This window comes from Mycteria americana, chromosome 11 (assembly GCF_035582795.1).
Source record: "Mycteria americana isolate JAX WOST 10 ecotype Jacksonville Zoo and Gardens chromosome 11, USCA_MyAme_1.0, whole genome shotgun sequence".
Lineage (NCBI taxonomy): Eukaryota > Metazoa > Chordata > Aves > Ciconiiformes > Ciconiidae > Mycteria > Mycteria americana.
In genome coordinates, this window is record NC_134375.1 from 26,168,693 (window position 1) to 26,190,271 (window position 21,579).

Below are 21,579 nucleotides of genomic sequence, written 5' to 3' on the forward strand. Positions count from 1 at the left end.
TGAAATTGCTATATATAAATGTAACAGCTATGTTCAGTCTGTAGGAACTGATTTTAGTTCACTTGTTCACTTCCATCCAACAACCAGTAATGACTTTTACTGACTACTGAAGCTTGCTTTCTTCATCAGTGTAGAACTTCAAATGCTCTGGAGTTAGACTGAGCGGTGAAAGATTCCAATTCCCCCCAAAATCCAACTGTTATTGGTCTTGATTTTTTAAATAATTTGAAATAATCTTCAGTGTTTGCTTGAATCTGGGAAAATGCTGTTACCCCAAGAGGAATACATACATCCTTTCTCCTTCTTTTCTCTTTTTCTCCTCTTTTTTTCTCTTCTCCCTCCTCACCTGTATTGCTCCACAAGGGTTCCTAGGGTTGCCAGGATTCCTATCTCATGTAGAAGATGCTCAGATCTTACGTCACACCTTTTATATCCAGTGACTAACATACTAAATAGCTAATATACGGTAAAGGGTACTTTTCAGACATGTGCAGACTTGACAGACTATACATACAAAATGCTATTATCTTCAACAGTGGGAAGCAAATTAATATATTTGTCAAATTCTTCCCATTTGCCAAGTCATTCAGAAAATTTTAGGAGAGAAGCCAATCTCTCTCCTGCTGAAGATACAGGAGTTCTATTCCTAACCTCACTGGAAGGAGGCCTGTTCCTTCACTGCTAAACCTTGATGGACTAAACCAGTATTTTTCAAAGTTATATTTACGGATTGGTGCTGCTGAAAATGAAGAAGGCACTCCCTTCAGGGATCGGTGTTATCTTCTCCTTCATATTTAGTTCTGATATTCTACGGGGACGTGGGCCTGCTGGTACCTCTGGTTCATCCTCCTCATCTTCTTCATCTTCACCTACTTTAAATTAAACACTTTTTTACTATAAAATAAAAAAACATTGAGGTTTTGTTCATAACAATATAAAAGCATGGCTTGTATTAAAATATATATGGCTTATAGGAAATATATATTCACAGCATGGCTTTAAAAATCTATGAATCAATATATGAACATCCATCTAGTTCTCATGAGCTTATATACATATTTATGTGCGTATATGGGTGTGTGCATAAGTGCCCTGAGTGCACTAATAGGCTTTACTGGCCCTGACCAGCCTCATCTAGGGTCTCCACTCACACTCCCTGCACATGGGCTCTGGAGCCCCACTTAAGCTCAGCCCCTGACCATCAGTCCATGCCTGAGCTGTGTTGTAGGGGTGCTGAGCTCTGTGCACTGGCTGAGCACTGAGTGCTCTAAAGGCAGGGCAGATTTCTGTAACAGGCATCCAGACAATCAGACAGAACTGATTTTTAGATAAGTATGTTCACTGGACTGGAAGAAGCTAAGACAAAAGTGATCAAACATCATCAGCCCTGGAATGTCCTTTTTTGCTAAATGTTTCAGAAAAGTTTAGAATTTGCTGTTACATCCAGATAGTTTTACCACAGCAGTCTTCAGGCTCACAATATTAACCCTCATATGCTGTTTGTACTGTCTAGGAAGCTGCAGGAAAAGGAAATACTTGGCAGCTTACAGGCCCATTTATCTACTGATAACAGAGCACAACTTCACCGACTTCAAAGGAATTGATTCAGTGTTCAGCAAGAGCAAGTTTAGGATATTTTAGCAAACAAACTTAAATTGTGTTTGTCTTCTGGCTGGTATTCACATACCTGGTACATCACAGGGTGGATAGGGATCTTTATCCTCATCGTCTCCTTCTCCATATTCAGCAATTGTCACCTACAGCAATGAAAGGGATGCACAAGAAGAAAAATAAATTTAAATATAGCTTGGAGTATAAAGTTCAACAGAAAGCAAACCAAATAAGCCTCTGAAGTCAGGGAAGTGATCCCTATGCTTAGTCTGAGCTTTCTGAAACAGGGTTACTCTGAGAACAGAGGAGAGCCGACAGTTTAATACATATTTTTAAAAAATGATTTTTCTACAGTATCCACATTCTTCTGGCTGTGTAGATCACAATGAGAATATAACCAACAGGCTTTGGTAAAAATTAGCCAGAATGTTTGAACATTCTACTAAGCGTTTATCATTCACTAATCTCTTCCACTGGACTTAATAGGCAAAATACCTACAGGGATCCTAAAATAATGTCAAATTTTTCTAACATTAACTATTTTATGCTCTAAGTGCTTTTCCTTCTCAGGATATCCTGAATTAAGAGATTTTGTAAGAATGCAAAGCATCAGAACTAAGTTTCCTTTGCCTGGAGAAAAATGTAGGGATGACGGGTTCATCAAAGAAATTGTACAATTCACAGTAGTCTTGAAAAGTACTTCCTAGCAAAATTAGTAAAACTGCTTCTTAGAAAAGACACAATTTTTAGAATAAACACCTTACTATCCTTGGGCTTCTTTTGGTCACCTTCTGACTTCTCACTTTTTTTATTTTCCAGACTCTCTTTTCTACAAAACAATACAATAACAATTACAAAGCACGTCATGTAAAGACAGAAGATCTTAAGTGAACTATACCCATTCTATGAAAAGTTAAGAGAGCATACCTAAAACCATATAGTAAAGTATTTAAAATTTTGCACAGCTGCAGGTGTCAGGGCAATAAAATCTATTGCATTTGAATGCAATGATCCATTTAAAAGATTATAATTTTGAATATAATTCCAGAAGCTAATCCCTAAAAAATTCGATGCATGATCATTACTCCTTTCTAGAGGGATAAACTGTGCCCTTGGACTCATACAAACAACTTGCATTGACTTCAATAGGCCTGCACGGATTTCAAAGAGAGATTTTCTTCTTGTCTATATAGGGCTTAGAGAACTGATTCCACAGGGAGCTGTGCACTGGCAACAACAGATACATTCTTGTTCTAATTGCACAATAAATCCTACCGTTGCAATGTTTAAGTATCAGCTGGTTTATCATTATGTCCTTAATTCACCCCATTTTCCCAATTACTACCCAACTTTTATCTAAAAATCATACTAATTGGGTCTTATTTTAATGTCTAGGTAAACTCTTTCATTTTTTTCCCCGAGTCCAATAAATTTTGAAGATGGTAAAGACATTTATATAAAGTAAAGAAAATCCTTATGAAAGAATTCAGTACCCTACTCCTTCCCTCTCCTGCTTATTCAACATGCCCATGCTATTTTACCTCGCATTCTTTTTCCTTTCCTTTTCTTCAGCTTCTTCTTTCTGAGCTGTATTTAGACTTTCAGCATCTGCCAAGTTATCCACAGCAATGGCCAAGAAGACATTTAGCAAGATATCTATTTCAAATAATTTTAAGGACATTATGCCTTACTATACTTGTTTGGTTTATTATCAGCCTAAACACTGACAATGTGAGAGATACAAAACTCATGTTCCCAGCCCACAGTGTAGAGATTTGTGATGCTGGAGTGTAGTGCAAGTAACACTCATTTAATGGACTAGATTAATACTGGGTGTAAAATGAGATCCATTAGGGTCACTGATTTAAAAATACCAGAATACTTGATGTATTTTTTAAAGAAATGAAATTCAACTTTATGCTAGCCTGAGCAAGTCTCAAATATGAAACACTGTCTATTAAAAGTGAAGACTGTTCAGGCATTTTGAAAAATTTATTTTTATAATGCATTATCTTCTGTGTCTACAACAATCTGTATCAAATTCTGTACTTCACTCCATATCAGGTAAGTACAAATACTGATACAAGTACCATATAGTACAGAAAACAGAATGGTTTTGCCCTTTTATCACCTCCTGACCTTTTAAGAACTTCTGAGACTGGCACTAGTTTCTGTTGCTACATGGAGCCAAGGAAGTATTTCCGTACACTGAAGGCAGGGAAGGGGAATGCTTCAGCAGACTTAATCCTAACTGACTCAATATTTCTCCATGCAGATTTCCCTCACGTGGTCCCTGCACTATACAGTGGATCACTGGCTCCACTGTCAGCGTGTGTCAGAATTAACAGGGCTATTAACAGCATCGAAGCGATGAACGGGAAATTACTGCCATAGAGATCAGGCCACATCCACGCGTTTTCAGGGGGAGAGATGTCAGAGACAAGCAGGTAGAATAAGGCTGTTTTCCCACTGAAGGAAGAAAGAAAAAATTCTCTGTCTTCTGCCACTGTGGTGGCAGGAGCTAGACTCGGAGATCACTGGAGTCTCATTCACTAGGGAACGGGTGTACAAAGGAAAGCCTGTTTGAAGGACTTGGCACATGCAGAAACGCTTGCATGTCCATTGCAATTTACTCCCTCCTAGAGAAATTTTGCATATGTCCCTGGCACACAGCCCCATTTGGAGATGTTTCCAGCAAGTGCAAAGGATACAGTTACCACAGATGAAGAGGATAATGAAATATATACAGACTATCATGCCTGACGATGATGGGCCACCATATGCCATTATGCCATCATACATAACAGCATTCCAGTCTTCACCTGTTAGAATCTAAGAAGCAGATACATTATTAGTAACTCAACATCAAAAAGAACAATAGAGAAATACGTTTCCTCTGACCACAATACATGTACCACACACATGCACTACTGCTACAGCTTTTGAAATGGTAGCTATTTTAAACTGAATGGAGTTCAGTGCTGTGGGAGAATTACATGATTTTCTTATTGGCTATGGTTTCACATAATTTCACAGAAGTATAAAAGAATTTTACAGAAATCTATTGATTAATTAAAAGGATAGTTTTATGTTGCCGATAGTTGCCAATGAGGCAACTCCACTTTTTCTGTACTAGGACAAAAATTCTGAGTATTACAATGCAGGTTATAGGGGCACTTTATATATTTCTAAGTAACTTCTTAAAAATTATCAGTTCTATCCTGAGAAAACATGTAATACTGACTCTCCTTCCAAGTAATTAAGTGGTTGTTCAAGAAAATTATATGTGTGCCGATTTCTGAAATTCATTTTTGGAGAGCTAAACTTATCCAACTGATTTTCATAGTTGTTGAGCACCCAACAGTTTGGTTGCTCCTGAATGTATTCTGAAACTGAAGCAGCCTCATTCCTTTGAAAATGAGGCAGCCTAAAATCTGAATAAAATCCAACTCAGCTGAGTTTGAAAGTACAGCCTTAACTTTTTAAAGGGGCAATGTCAGGTCAAATGCGGACACTTTTCCTCTTAAGGAAATTTCTCATTAAGACTTCCTTATGTTAAAATTACACGGAAAGATTTTTTGCTTGCTCTGGGCAGCCACCAGATGAAACTTCTACCAAAGAGATAGAGCGTTCACACAAACTTGAGTCTTGCAGGGTCAGCTTTAAACACTCACCTACAATGTCTGAAACCAAACACTGTGGTAATGTGTGCAAAGCTGAATGTGAAAATGGCTAGAAAGATGAAACCAATTAGGCTAATTCGAGTATCCAAATTGGGAAAAATGAAAAAAAGAATGATAAAATAGTGAAAAGTAAACCGTAAGTATGGCTCTATCTTTTCACAAGTAACAGACAAGTTGCTTTAAAATTTTAAGAAACCTGACAGTGTCTCTTTAAAGAAATTCATACTTATTTTTATATTACAGTAAGTGATACGAGCCATATGCAAATATGCACTGTTACAATGCTCATTTTTTCCTGCTTGGGAATAGCTGAACTTTTATATAGTTAATGAGGTTAAAGAAAACAATTTGATTAAAATAAAAATAGCATTCCACCTCTTTTTCTAGTCATGTATTTGATGGACAAAGGTTTAATTTTGTGAAGTAATATGACAGCTATGTTGCATAGATAGGATCAAATAAGACATGAAACAAATGGTACAAATGGTGCAGAGTTACCAGAGTACTGAACTTAATGAGCAGAATGCTACTTAAAGTAAACTGAATAAACAGTATTTGTTATTTTATTTTCAGGCAACATGATCACTTAAACAGTTTTGCTGATCATCAAAGGTAAAATATTTCATACAGGATGAAAGAAAGTTACCTGGAATACAGTTAAAAGAGCTTGTGGAAAATTATCGAAGGTGCTCCGTTTTGTTTGAGTTTCATCAAAATTAAATTTGCCTCCAAACAGCTGCATTCCAAGCAACGAGAAGATTATGATGAAGAGGAAAAGCAGAAGCAACAGTGAAGCAATGGACTTCATTGAGTTTAACAAGGATGCTACCAAGTTGCTCAGGGATGCCCAGTGCCTATAAATTAAAACGCGTGTGTTAACACACACCAAAAAAAACCCCAAACCAAACAGTAAAAGAGCAGCGCATGATGAAGTATTACAAAAGAATTGCTGATCACCTTCAGCTACCCCTAAAGTTAGCAGTATTAATTAATCTTACCTTGTTACTTTAAAAATACGCAGGAGACGAACACAGCGAAACACTGAAATTCCAAGGGGTGACATAATTTCCAACTCCACCAAAATTGTTTCAACAATGCCACCACAAACAACGAAGCAATCAAAGCGGTTAAAAAGGGAAACAAAATAAGCCTGTAGGCCCAAGCTGTACATCTTTACTAACATTTCACAGGTGAATAAAGCCAGAAGAACTTTATTTGCGATATCTGGAACAAAACATTAAAAAAAAAAAGAGACAGACATTCCTGAATTGTCTCATAGATTCCATTTTTATTTTAACATATTAGTACTATACTTTCTATACTAGTTCGCAGCCTTTCACTTAAGAAGGAAGTACTGTTTTTTTTATGTTGGGCTGTATTTGATGCCTAAGCGGCAAAATTTACACAAGGATGTAAAGCTTCCTGCCACCTATAAACTATTCATCTTTCCAATCCATTGTGCAGTTCATGGCTGCTCACTTCACAGCTTGAGTCCACACTGTAACTTAAGCAACACATCCCACAGCATGTTCTGCTGTGCCAGTTACCATTTCCTTCCTCATTTTTCAAGCACGGTTTAACAATAAAAGTACAGGTATTTACAATTTAGTATTGTCAGTTTTTTGCTGGTATGCCATTAAGCTGCGTTACAGTTGTGGAAATCAAATACATTCAGTCATTTCTTGCATCTCCCTTTGGCTGGGCTGAATATCCTTCAGGACAGCAAACAACAACAAAATGGCAAAGTACAAAAGTAGGCACTGATAGCATGCAAGTATCCATAGTCAAAAACAGGACAAATAATTTTTGATTGTACCTTGGATCTGGGTCAGCCAGTCAGGTTGATTATAATGCTCTGATGAGATAGTTAATGTGTTCAGAAAGACCAAGACAATAACAAGCCAATAAAATGTGACAGATTTTACTGCAGCTCTACATTTTCTTCGATTAAATCGATTCCATCGACGCCAGCGTCGACTGAAAGTTCAAATAAAAACAAATTTATTATTATACAGAAAACACATACGAAGTTAAGGAGAATTTCTTCTGTGTAGAAAACATAGTGCAAGTATGTATGTGTGAGCAGGTGTATTTTCATAAATATGTGCACAATAGTTATGTAAATTATTACCAGTTGCAGATTAGGGAGTGCTAATTTGTTTTTTTTTTTTAGGTTTCATTATAGATTTTTAAATGTAAACCACAGTTTTTGGAGACTCTAAATGCCTGTGACATAATTAGATCAAGTTGCATTTAACATTTCATTGAGTAACAAGATATATCTGTCTTCCCAGGCCCCATACACTTAATAGCAGTAAAGAAAAGCCAATGAAGCAACTTAGAATTCAAATTACATTTAGTCTGAAAATGTAGGCTTTGAGTTAAACCACAGGCACAATTCTGGCAGGATTAAACATGGCAGGAATGTTGAGGTCAACTTTTAGAAATCTACCCTATAATGTTAGAAATCTCAGCCAGCGACTCCTAGAGATTTCCACTGATGTGCACTGAAATTGTGTCAGTGGGCAAATGTTTGTGAAATGAGTAAGAGTGACAATCAAGGCCAAGTAAACAGGCTCTATCTAGATATGAGTTGGATTCACAAGTGAGGGTATTAGCTTAGCTTTGGACTCATAAAACTAGATTTAATTTCTCTGCTTCACTTCTGGGAACTTTAGTGAACCAATTAGTCTCCCTGGGTGGCATTTCCATTTGTGAAACAGAAAGAAAATCTATTGCTGGGTCACAGGAGGAGAAGGATTAGGAAGCACTTGATATGACCTAAAAGGGAGGCATATAAAATTCACACACCCAGAACTACAGCTGTGGACTCAGATAATAAATTTTAGGAACTGACAACTGCTTCATCCAAAATTCAAGGGACAGAGCAGGCACAGACTCCAATGGAAGCTTGACCTAGCCTTAAAATAGCAAAGAACTGAGAAGAGTGTGCATGTACGAGCTTCTTCCTCTATAGTTTCACTATCAAGCCAGTCTAGCATAAATCTGTTGTGATGGAAAGGGATCGTCTGCTCTCTCCTTTCCCTTTTGCCAAAACTAGCCCTAATGAAGTGAGCCAGACATGAGAATTGACTGCTGGAAACCAATTTCTTTTTTTCTGGGTTGATTTTAGCTGGTCACTTGTCTGATCCAATTTGTTGTATTGCCGCATCACAGAAAGAGCAGGAAGAATGAGTGGCTGAGACGGGAAAGGCACTGCAGCCCTTTTGGCAGTACCAAAACATGGAACTATGACTTTTGAAAATTGTTACAACTAAGCTGAATTGTTTCAACTAAGGTGTTACAACTAGGTGAATTTCTTAACACTTTCAGTGTCTGAATTAGGAGGTATTGTATTTAGCATGTATAAAATCAGAAATGCTTTAAATCTGCCTCAGCAAAGAAAGCCAATATGCAATAACACCACCATAAAAATAACTGAGCTTAGCATTGCATTCAAGCATTAACTGAGTTTTCCTTACGCACCTTAAATTTGTACTTATAGTAATGGAAATTAATACTGGTTTCAGACATCGGTACAAAGACGTTTCAAGCCTTTGCAGTATTCTAACCATATAAAGGAAAAATATCCTGTCCTGACCTAAAGCAACACGGCATTCAAAAACATTCTTATCTTGCCAGTCCCCTGCCAAACAGTGCTATGTCCATGGCCATCATCAGGATGCCTCACTCCCTGGCTAGGTAAACCAGCCTTTTTTTACACTTACAGAACATCCTAACACTGAAGTAAATGAGATAAGAGTCTCATGAGACAAGAGTAATACTGTTTGGATATATTTACTCATAGGAGCCAAAAGCAGTCTCAGTGTGTAACTCATAGCTCTCTGAAGCCATTGGGGCTTTTTTCCCCCAAAAGGTCTGTGGAATCGGTGGCAAAACAATGGTGCGCATATGAAAATGCTGCTGAAGGGTGTGCAACGGCACCCACGTGTAGAAGTGTATAAATTATATAGGCATATGTAAAAAGCCTACAGAAATAAATCAAAAATACAAAAAGGAGAATAGGAGTAATTTTCTACCTTCATTAGATTGGTACAAGTAAAGAGATAAATAGTAACTAGCAGACTGAAGTAGATGGCCTCTTGGCCAGGAAAACTTGTGGCTATATAAAACAGGAAAACAAATTACACTATTTTCATGCAACAGTTTTCTAATTTTTAGTAACTACCCCTCCTAGTTTTAACCAAATAGCATAATTTTTTTATGGAAGAATGAAATGTACCCTTTTCTTTTGAAGGGAAATTCCATTTTCATAATTTTACAGTGATATAATACTGCTTTCATGAAATTATCAAGCATTTTTCACAAAATACAGCAGTTGCATAAATATTAAAATCACAGAGGACACATAGTTGACATAGTTTGTTACAACAAACCAAATTATTCACTGCTTTTGTTCTCATTAAATAATTTATCATTTTTTCTTCATAACTATTTATGAGCAAATCATTATTCTTACAAATGTGTTCCCAATTTCACTTTCATTCACTCAGGTATTCATGTTTAGGTGGTCCTTTAGGCCCCGGTCTTAAATTTGAATCCACACATGGGAAATCCAGCCTTGCACTGAGTCTGACTGAACTCAGTGTCAGTCAGTCATGCAGAATCTATGAAGTTTAATTTGTTTACTTGCTATTCATGTGTGTTTGCATATTGCTACTAGACCTATGCAAAGGTGGGAACATTCATTTTCAGATTATTTTGTATCAGCAGCCTTTCATTATAACATGGTATTTTTCTCAACTGGACTTTCTGTTTAGAATCACATGCATAATCCCTGTGTCTGCGAAACTGGCGTGCCTCATATTTTCACCAGTAAGCTCACAGAGGAGTAAATATTAATGTCCAAGAGGAATTATTCTGTAATTGTGGGTGCTAACATCTGTGCAGAGACCCTAGACTTCACTACTCCTATTTATAAAATACAGGACAGAAGAATTGCACCAGAGCACTCACTCATTATGAAAAAACAGAAGCCTTTGAGATTATTTTTCCATTCCTCATTTTTGTAGTCACAGGATTCGGGGCATAGTACCAGCTTTTTAGCATGACTTGAAGGTTAATGTGTTCATATAATCACACTGACAAATAAGGAAGCAAATTCTTAAAAAGAGGGATCTTCACAGAGGACAAAGTGCACAAATCTTTTCATTTAGCAGATCCCTATCTTCCTCTAATCATAGCTATGTTGCTTCCATGTGAGGAGAAAAAACAGTTGGTCTAGTATCAAAACATTTCATATTCCACCTGGAAGATTACAAATATGCAGCACAGATCATATTTACCCATATATATCCTGGCATAATGTGTGGCTGATAGACACCTTCACTTAATAAACTGGCAGATAACTGCTCTATCTTGCTAGGACGTAATTCTCTTGACCAAGTACCCATCTGACTGTATAGAAACATATTTCCAAGGATTAACTGCTATTTTCACTTGTGGTACCAGCAGGTAGGCTAGCTTGCAATAAAAAGCATTTTCTATTTTGATCCAAAGGTGAAGACATTTACTGTCAAACCAATAAGCTATGTCCTGATTTACTTTGCCCTGAAACACAATGTACTGCCGCTGCAGAATAACATTCCCAAAGTTGGAGTGAGGATCAGGCCAGAAGAGTGAGAATTAGACCAAGATTTCCTATTTGGCTTAGAATGTGCTAGGACATCCCTTACAGCTGAACACATAATCTAGGGCTTTGCTGCAGAACTGAGAGTTTCTGTATTTTAGGTAAACAGAGCTTCTTAGAAACTAGTTATTCCAATGAAAAACACCAAAATCACATTCTTCTGACATATCAGAAAAATTGATTTTGTAAATATGAGATGTCAGGTATCCAGAAGCAATGGGATGAGAACCATGAGTCTGCAGATCCTTATAGAGATAGAAGAGCAGATACACTCTGTTCTTAGTTGCACTGCAAAGCCAGCAGCTCTTCAGAGTGCTTTTTCTCTCTCTGATAACAGATGTTGTCAGCTGTTTTTAGGGATCTGGGACATGGTGCAAGCCACATGTGTTTGGAAGACAACGGCACAACTATAATTTTGAGCTCTGTTGCCTCAATACTCCACTCCTCCTGACATGGATTCATTAAGTTAAAACGGATAGATCTTTCTCCAATGCTACAAGTAAAGACGTGAAAGTTGAAGGGGAAATTCCCATTACCAAATTCAGCTTAAAAACTTTAAGTATGGTTGAAGACCTCAAGCAGCTGCAGACCCCTGCAGCACTTCCAAATGAGAGACACCAACCTCCTGTTGCCGATTGCCACAACTTCTGTGAATAGATGCAGCAATACATGTATGAATGAACTTCTGTGTGACTTGTGTTTTTCAATGCCACAAGAACAGATTCTGATCAAAGAGCTCATGAAAAAGACATTTAGGACTGTGGCAGAATCTAGACAGCTGGAGATACTTTGGTGACTTTCTGGCTTGCAAATAAGTTTTCTTTAAAATTGATGTGTTGATTATGAACAACGATTGTAGAGATGGATAGCACTGACTGCTTCTTACTCACTGCTTGGACTATTAAAAACATCAGGTTTGGGTAGAAATTTTTCTTTCTCAAAGATGATGTAGCAGCTTTCATTTAACAGAGCTTCTGGAGTTCTCTTTTTCCTTAAAATATGAATAATGGGCATGGTTCAGAACATAGGCATTACTTTGCTTTCTCTGTAATGCTTCTATGCGTCCCCACTGTGCAAACAGACCAAACTTGGAGAATGTAGTATAATGGCAGTCTATTGCACTGTCTGGTATTTGAAGTTTCATGCGACCACTTCATATTCGAGTTTCTCCTTTAAAACCAGCATGGGTAGGCTTCATAGCAATAAATAGTATGCTATAAGGTTGATTGGAGACAATCTCATGGTTCAAAATAATCATGCTTGTTTGGGATTCTCAGCTAATAAAATACTAAATAAATTGTTCCATTTGTTCTACTGTTATGGTAACTGGAAGTAATGGCAAGAGAAATGACAGACCATTAGCATACTGAATCACTTCTCTTTATTAAGCTAAAAGCAGTCTCATCTCTCATAATTCTCATGAAGGGTTAAGCTCAAAGGTCCACACGGACATAAATGATCCATTCAGTTGGTGTAGCTAAGGCCAGTTTCTGTAGCAGAAGGCATACAAGAAATGATACAGCTTTTATAACTAATGATGAAACTTCTAAAATGTTAGTTGCATATTCGCTACCATCCTAAATGGCCAGATCGCCACTGGCCACAGTCTTCAGCAGAGTGAGGCACATTTATATGCTGTCACCAGTTTGCTGGCTGAAACGGATGGCAAAATAAAGCTTGATCATAACACCACATAAAAAAACTCTCAGTGTAGAAAAGCACCAGTTAACTGTTGCCTGGGAACTCTTCTTCAAAAAAGAAAGAAGACTATTCGGAAGGAACACAAGTCCAATCCAACTGCTTGCAACTGGTCAGCGCTGGTAGCTCATTAGAGCTAGTAAGGCTAGTAGAATAAACCTGGGTATGCTATTCCTCTTCATTGCTGCAAGGAGAATACACTGCTGTTACCAATGAATTACTTACTATATATCCAACACTGAAATCAGTTTTACTAGGGTTAAAAAATTGAAATTATTCCAGATGTTGCCAAAACTGATGCCAGATGTTGCCAAATCTTCTTGATTGTCCCTTTTTTTCCACTGAAAATTTTCTGTGAAAAATATTTATTCTGTGGGTTGTCTGCCACTGTAGGAGTGTCTTTGCCCTTCATGATTCACTAAGTCTACCACTTGATTATTCAGCTTAAATCACACAGCTTTTTTTTTTTGTTGTTCCGTCACGGAGTAAGCTAACCTTTTTAAACAGAAAGAGGTATCTCTTCTGTGCTTGCAATTATCCTTTCTAATTTCTAAATATATGTCCTATAAGACTGGAAAATAAAATCAAAATAAAGAAACCTGTTGGTTTTGTACTGGCACATCCAGCATCTACAATATCAGGACTATTAATTATTAATTTTGCTTATAACACTTCCCTTCTGCAATCATACTTGAAAATAGAAGCTCATATTCCCAAATGCTCCTAGTAAGTGAAGAGAGAGCCATAAATATCAGCAAAGCAAATCAGGGAGTTTGATTTCCAAAAGTGTTCACGGATACCTTACTTTTGTATTCACCAGTAACTGTTGGGAAGAATTTTCACACAGTAAAATTTAAAGTACAGCAAATAAAGAATAATTATATGAGATCATCATGATGTGTAAATAGTCACAAGGAAAAATAAAAGCAATGAAGAGAGAGGAAAATACTGACCTGAACTTGGATTTTGAGATGGTTTGACTAGAAGAAAAGGAAAACACATTTTTAAGAATGTGGAAAAAAAATAATTAACACAAATTCGTTCTCTTTAGGATTTTGCAAATCAATACATTGAAATTACATATACATAAAACCAAGCTTTTAACAAAATGCATCATGAATGATGAAATTCTATTGTCTGTTATTTATTTTCTGAAATACCATTCCTAAAGCTTTACAAATTTTCTAAGTGAAAGGAAGGAAATCTCCTTTAGAACTAAGTAAATAAACTGCTCATGCAGAAGCTGCTTGAAGTAATGAAAATCTGAGCAAATACATAGCAAACACCATGCGATACAGAAATACACCCACACATTCAGTTATTGCCTAAAAAATATGTATTCTCCAGAAAATGTTTCTTTTTACGTATCATAGGGGACTTCCATTCTTTTCTTATTATTTTGGACAATAATTATATTTTATAAAAGCTTTCTGGAAAACATGACTCCACTTGGAAGTTTAGTTGAATTGTTTTCTATCTTCTTGAGAATTTTAGGAGTGCTTTAATACTGTAATAATTGGTCTAATATAAAACTACTGAAAGGCAAAAAAACTCCTCAACTGTCCTACAAAGCTTGACTATTTGACAGCAGTTTGGGCTAAATAAACAATGGGGAAAGAATGATTCTTCTAAATTTTGAGATGATGAGGGTGGGTACTTGAAAACAGTCTGTGTACTCACCATAAACTCCCACAGCATGCTGGGTTCTCTCCTTCTCCACTCACATTCTCTGTGTTCACTGATTCAGTTTCACTGGTGGGCATGCTTGCTGTTAGGAGACAGAAATTGCTTTAGATTGATAGCCAAGCAAGGCATTACACAGAATGTGATCTCCTGTTCTATTCCAAGAATGCCTCCACTTTTTGCAGGTCTAATGAGAGCTTGGAAGATCTGAGGAACAGCAGATGAAGTTAGACACTTCATCAATCCTCCTCTTAGAACGAAAGAAAGCACACAGAATTCCAGAATGTATAGTAGCTTTTTTTTGTTTCTTTCCAATGATTCAACATAACTGTTGAAAATGCACTACAGAATACAACATAGAGGAGTTTTGTAACAAAGAGCTTGCTACCCCTAGTAAGGAAATAAAGCTGAGCTAGATTTTGTGACCTTTGATTTTAAGAAGTGTTCTGCTAACACTTTGGAGGTGCTTAAATGTTAGTTTTAGTGTTGCCAACACGCTCATTAATTCCAAGAAACGTCATCAAAGTTCTTCTGAAAATAGGAACTATCACACTCTGATCATACTGACCACTCTATGCTTTTACTTCCCTTATGAATTATCATGGCAAGATGCTGGAAAGTAATTGTGCCTGCAAATACTATATGAGCAGACAGGAAGGAGCACTGGGAATGGCAGAATGGGTACTACAAAGGATGATGATAATTACTACTAATAAAAAGGGGATTATTGTATTTGTTACACAGTGAATTACTGTACATATCGCGGATCATTACTGAATAGTTAGCAAGTGTAGCTAATGTTTTTTTAGACAAAACTCATTTGCAGATTGGTCATCATCATTTATCTTCAAATCAACTGAAATATAGAGGGAAGACAACATATGTCAAAAGGTGTTAAGACATGATGAACAGCCGGAGTTCTCAGTACTTCTTAGGGGAGAACACTACTTCCATGTCTGCAAAGCAAGCATGAAAGGAAAACCTCAGGAACAAGAAAAGTGTAAAATTAATGTTGCTCATTTATACAGTAGAAATACCATATGAAGTAGGAAAAAATAAGAGAGGTGGAAGATGCACTGAAATTACTGTAGAACAGCAAGAACAAAAGAAAAACAGAGTATCTTAAAGGTATTCTGTTTTTAATTTTGTTCTTGCTGTTCTACAGTAATTTCAGTACCTTCTGCTGTTTTGATGGTTTGCTTGTTTGGTTTTTTTGTTTGTTTGTTTTGTTCTGTTGGGGAGGGTTTAAGCCAATGTCTGTGGACTTAGAGTACTGAAGGCAGAAGGGCTACAATGCCTATTTCTGTTAGGGATGTCTCACTATTTTGGTAGCCTAAAGTAGGCTTAAAGCAGGCTTAATTACACACATCTTAATATAACTCAGACTCCAGAACCAGGCCCTGAATTTTCTGATTTGTCTACAGATCAGGTACAAAATGAGAACCGTTAGTAACAGTTTTCTCTGCACAGCCTCTATATTGCCTCAACACTGACACAGAGATACATGGAAGTGGTAAATGGTAGTTGGGTTTCCATGCTCATCAGTTCCATCCAAGTAGAGAGTGACAGGTCTATGCAGGCTAGATGCTCAGTTATTTGCAACAGCTGAGAATCTGTCCCCATACATGTAAGTCACCATTACATGAAATGTTAAACACAGAGTTGGCATAACAAAGAAAGATCCAAAATGTCCATGCAGGTGTTTGAATAAAACTTCAGGCACTTCAGGCACTAAGCACAGCAAAACCTTCTTTCACAAGGTTCTTCTGTTTTGATGATTCTTTTAAAATATTACTGTAATTGCGTTACCTATGAAAAATCCCTGGTTGGCACCTGCAAGTGCCTCAGTTCTAATATCATGCTTCTCTAGAAATCAGTTTTAAAAATGAATATTGCTAGTCTTGTGTGAACTTCACAGCTTACAGTCATAGAGTTCAAAAGGAATTTCATTCAAAAGTAAAGCAAACAATCCTTGATGATATCCAAATTCAAGTATTAAAATTTGAAAGGATTTAAGAAAAAAAAAAAAATTTACAAAACTATTTACAAAACTATTCAATATCTTTTACAAGACATTGTCTCAGATCTTCAGAACTAATAGTTTTTATTTAAAAATGCCAGGGTCTTTGCAATAAATGCAAGGAGTTTCCCTGTCTGGTTAATAACTGAAATGGTTGTTTTGTGCTAGGTGACTTGCATACTGTTAGGAAACACAACATTATAGCCACCTAACAATGAACATTTTAGCACTTGTGATGGGCAACTGCAAAATATGAGTGCAGAAGTCTCGTTTCACACACTGTTACCAAGAGCTGCCATGAAAAGAGCTAGGCCCACTTTTGCAAGTATTACATGTGCGATGTGTGTCTCACACTTGTGTTTCAAATTTATCAACCCTTCCCTCATCTAAAAGCAGTACCTAGAATCCAATTCCTCATTAAGTGTCACCCAGTGTCACACAAATGCTATTTGTTTTAATACATGCCAATTCATCTCTAAAAGATTAAGTGTAAACCAACGTAATTTTGATTCAAGTCTACCCAGACTTGATGTGTTAACCCACAGTAAGAAATACCAGCCCTTCTTGAACATGACTGCATGAAGAAAAACAAAATACCAAAGGAAAAAAAAAAAACTTTGTCCCTACTGAAGCCAATATCAGTTCTGCTAATAACTAAATACAGCCAGAATGTTACTCTCTATTTCAGACAGGGCTACTGCTCTAGCTCTATTAGTGACTTGCAGGTGCTGTGTTACAAAAATGGAAGAGGAAAAAAAGAACCATATACAGGTCAGTTTACATTAGAAACTCAGCTATCATTATACTGTAATTTATATGCCAAAGGAAAACTTGACAGAAGTACTGAGAAAGGCACCATGTGGAAGTCTAGCTCCAGCAAAGCTAGCAAGTCATTAAATCTTTAGCCAGAATAAAACAGCAACAGCACTCCATGACCACAACCACTCTCACTAATGCAAGCAACCTGGCAAGTCTTGGAAAGACTCAATTTCATGACCACAGCTTTTTTAAGGGCAGTGTTCACTGGGCAAAGTACAGCACACAGAATGAACTTTTGAAAGACTGTCTGATCTCAGTAAGGCCAGCTTTGAGATCTGTAAACTGATACTCCAATATTCAAAGGAAGATACCAAATTTTCTCTATTCTTTATTCACCTTTTGCCCTTATTTTACTGGCATTCTTCTGGAAAGATTATCTAGATTTCTAGATAGTATCAGCTCTCTTCAATTATGTTAACTGTTTTCGAACAAAAGAATGCTTGCATTAGGCAATATAAACAACCCATATAGCATGCAGCTTAATACTTTCCTGAGTATATAGAAAATAGGTCAAATATATCAACTACTACATTTTATTTCTGTGGATAAGAAAATAGATTGTTTTTCTCACGTTATAATGTTCACTATTTACTCTAAACGGTTCTCAGATTTTGGAGCAGGGATTTCAAACTCCACTCCAGGACACAACATAACTAATGCATAGCTAAGAGCAAGTCAGTGTCCATCAGCATTGATATGTCTAGCCAGCTAGAGTCAGAAGAAATGCATGCCATAATCCTGCTATATGACAATTTAGTGTCACTGTAGAATCCAGAAGCAGGCTAAATTACACCCTGAATTATTGAACTGTGGTGGCAAGTATTATTGTTGGAAATGTTTTCCTCTAGAAAGTATATAAGTAGTATTTTAATCTGGTTCAACTTCAGCTATGCATTTTTGATCCATAGGCTGATCTCATTTCCACACTGATGCACTTTGGGTAGCTTTCTGGTTACACATGCTGAAGGAAAAGAGCTGCAGAAGTGCAGTGATCTGCAGAGCTAGCTGGATAATCAGTAATAGCTACTGGATCAGTAATCTTACAATTATTAAAAGAGGTACTATACTGGCAAAATTCTAGATCAACCTTGCAAAATGGTCATCTTCTGTCTGCTAGTAACATCCAACCAATTCCACGAGCTCCAAAATTCTAATACTTTCTCAAATCAGTACATGGATTTTCTGAATCCTTTACACCAAATCTTTGACATAATCAAACAGGAGAATAGAACAACAACAACAAAATCGCAGAGGCAAAATTATCATTGCAAATTCATCACAAATTTTCCTAAGTCTGCCGTATGCCCAGAAAACACATCAGAAAGAAGTGATACTATCTACTCTGACTGTGAAGCTCCTCAGGGTAAATTCAGTTTAAGGAGGGACTGCCTGGAAGATGTTCTACATTATACTGTAGCAAGGTATCTGTTGTCATAGTGCAGATTTAATGTTGATACTATCAACAATCATTCTTATAGGCTCTCTCTTTTTATAGGCAGCCCATGGAAACTCAAGATAAGGTTAAATGGTTGCATAGGAGTGGAAGGAGAGTGAAATAATCAGTCTTCATTACAGAAGCATCACTGAACCAACCACTTCTAGCCTGAAGGATCGCACTGTGAATCTTGAGAATGTATACTCTACAGATTTGTTGCTTTTTATAGAAATACAGGTACAGGTAATACAAAGAAAAATATTTAGGGTGGGATTTCTAATCCAGTGGTAGTCTAAGTCTGAGCTGCTCAGATCAGCATAATAGTCTCACAAATACAGAAAGAAATAGACTTAGGCCACCGATTTGTACTTTGGAAAAATCCTACTCATAAAAGGTATACCTGCCCTGCAAGACACACAGATGAAACTGTAAGTCAGCGCACACATGCTTGAGAACGCTTCTGACTAGGAACGTCAGGTACTAGTAGCGAGACAGCATTTGCGGCCACCAGATGACAGCAAGTTTTCAGCTGGTTCCAAGCTGCTTCATGACTGACATCAGAACCCGAACCTGCTAGTTGAAAGGCTATGTTGAAACACATATCCAAAATAAGATTGCAACCACTGTCTTTTAGCAATTTTTATGGAAAAATTATTCCAGCCTGTAAAGCTGTATGAGCTATTACACAATATATGTAACAGTTACACAAATAATTTCAAGCAAACTCAGTATTTGTAGAAAACGAGTCCATCAGGTCCTAGCAATTTGACTTAATATTCTGCATTCTGTAAAGTAACTGGATCAGATATGTGAGCCTCAGTCTGAGCCACAATAGTGATTCTCAGGACAGCAAGGAAGTCAGTCGCTCCAAAGACTTTGTTGTAGGTAGGATTAAAACCGTCTCTCCTAATTACTACAATTGTGATTATGTCAAATCAATATGTTTGCCAGTATTAAAAGAATGCAGATTTAAAAATAACTATCATACTGTAAAACTCCTGTCCATCTCCATTGTGGGTTGGAAAGAAATTGAATAAAACACAAATTACAGAAACAAAACTATCAATAACAAGAGGAGATACAGTTTATAAGTTTGTTACGTTTTATTAGAGTCTACATTTAAAGTATTATAAATAAATACTCAATATTATCATCATACTGTTCTAAGCTTACACTATGATCCATTATAAAGCTTGTCAAATACTTTGATTAATTTCTTCACACTTGAATTTAAAATACATTTTTAATCTGGTTTACCTGACATTTGAAGAAGAAAACCTATGCTGCAACAAGAACAGTCACACCCAAAGACACGTCAGTGGAAATCTAAATGGATTAAGGACTATGCTTTAGGAAGGTAGAGCACTGCAGCACCAGTCTATTTCAGACATGCACTTAAACCAGCAGAATTGCATGCACGAGTGTCTACATGCTAAAGATGTATATGCCTTTGTTATAGAAAATGCATAAAATAATGTGCTTTCAAAAGCTAACACAACAAACGCAGTACTGGCACAAAAGAAAGTTCAACTGCAAATCAGAACATGTTTTACCATGTTTATTGGAAGAACGGCCAAAGCAACTAAGTCTGCTTTTCTTCTTTTCTTCCATTAAGTCAGCCAATGTAACCCCTTCGTGTTAAGTACATGTAATCCCAGCATTTACACAGTAGATGGCAGCAGTTGCAACGCAAAAAATAAAAATGTGTCCATATATACAACACAGTTAGGCAAAACCAATTGAAATTACCAGTAGCATAACTAATCAGAGCTAAATCCCTCACCTCTCACTAATTTTGCATTTTGAGCTAAATTTGAAATGCTTTTAAGTCGACATTCTAGTAGTTAAAAGGTATTCCAGTATTCAACAGCACTGAATACCTGCCCACTATCAGCAACAGAGATGTACAAATACAGGGGGTTCATATATAAATGACTTGACTTAATGACTTCTCTGGTTACAAATTTTAAAATGCTGGGGTTGCAGGAACCTAAACTACATTTTGAAAGGATTATGTAAGAAGCTATTAATCACTGATTTACCTGCCTTTGAAATATGTACCTTTTCATGCCATAGAGAGAAGAGATCTTATGTATCCTAAACCCAGAGATCTTCCACACCATTGAAGAGCATTACAGTGATCTTCCATCACCATAAATCAGCAGCAATCTTGATCATTCAGAGGTTTAGGTATTCAAAATAGGGACATAGCTGCCTAGAAGCCTGCAAATGATTATTCTGCCTATCTTGGGACCCAGCCCTACCTTACGCTTCGAAGACATTTCTAGAAACACATCACCAGTATATTTGGACTAAATTTATTTCCTAAGCTTACTACTCAAGATTATTAACCTGGTGATAACTAGCTAAATTTCACCTGACTCCCAAGCAGGTAGCTCATTATCGTAACTATACTCCTAACCCAAAAGCTTCCCATGGAGTAATTGGATAGATAGCTTGTGCTGTCTCTCATCATACATCCCCATGCAATGTGATATGCAGCAGAGCATGTCTTGAACACAAGGAGGTGGAGCAATTTAGCAACACTTCCTCCTTTCCACCCTGTTGCAGCTGATATTAAAAACGAAATTCTGAGCCACACATTTAAGCACATGTGCACAAATGCAGAGGAGTGCTAGGAGATGGCCTATTCGCTGGAAATTTCCACTCAAAATACATATGCATGCCTGAAACTAAATTCTTGGGAATTGCTTTAAAGCTCTTTTAATTACTTTCCTTCTCCTATTTTTACTCTGCAAGTCTCCTCCAACTCTTAACTTACCCTAAAATTATGTCTAAGTTAACAGTTTAGAGCCAAAAGCTCTCTCAAACTCAACAACTACGCAAATAAGTATTTTTGATTTATGAAAGACCTATATGACCTAGACGCTGTTTAAGGAATGCTGGAGCAAATGGTTCTTTTGCAGCATGTTAGCAAAAATCCAGTTTGAACAGGATGCAAAAAGTTCCTGGGATTTCA

General features: G+C 36.9%; 1 protein-coding gene across 1 annotated transcript in view; it reads right to left on the reverse strand.

Annotated features, from left to right (window-relative positions):
• Positions 1–21,579, reverse strand: part of CACNA1D (calcium voltage-gated channel subunit alpha1 D) — a 192,742-nt gene that overhangs the window by 70,467 nt on the left and 100,696 nt on the right. The window contains exons 10-19 of the mRNA XM_075514379.1: positions 14,323–14,410; positions 13,596–13,622; positions 7,111–7,271; positions 6,293–6,518; positions 5,941–6,148; positions 4,323–4,443; positions 3,153–3,267; positions 2,371–2,440; positions 1,688–1,757; positions 728–872 (exon numbers count right to left, since the gene is read on the reverse strand). Of these exons, the coding sequence (XP_075370494.1) occupies positions 728–872; positions 1,688–1,757; positions 2,371–2,440; positions 3,153–3,267; positions 4,323–4,443; positions 5,941–6,148; positions 6,293–6,518; positions 7,111–7,271; positions 13,596–13,622; positions 14,323–14,410 (1,231 nt within the window). The remainder of the gene's footprint in view (positions 1–727; positions 873–1,687; positions 1,758–2,370; positions 2,441–3,152; positions 3,268–4,322; positions 4,444–5,940; positions 6,149–6,292; positions 6,519–7,110; positions 7,272–13,595; positions 13,623–14,322; positions 14,411–21,579) is intronic.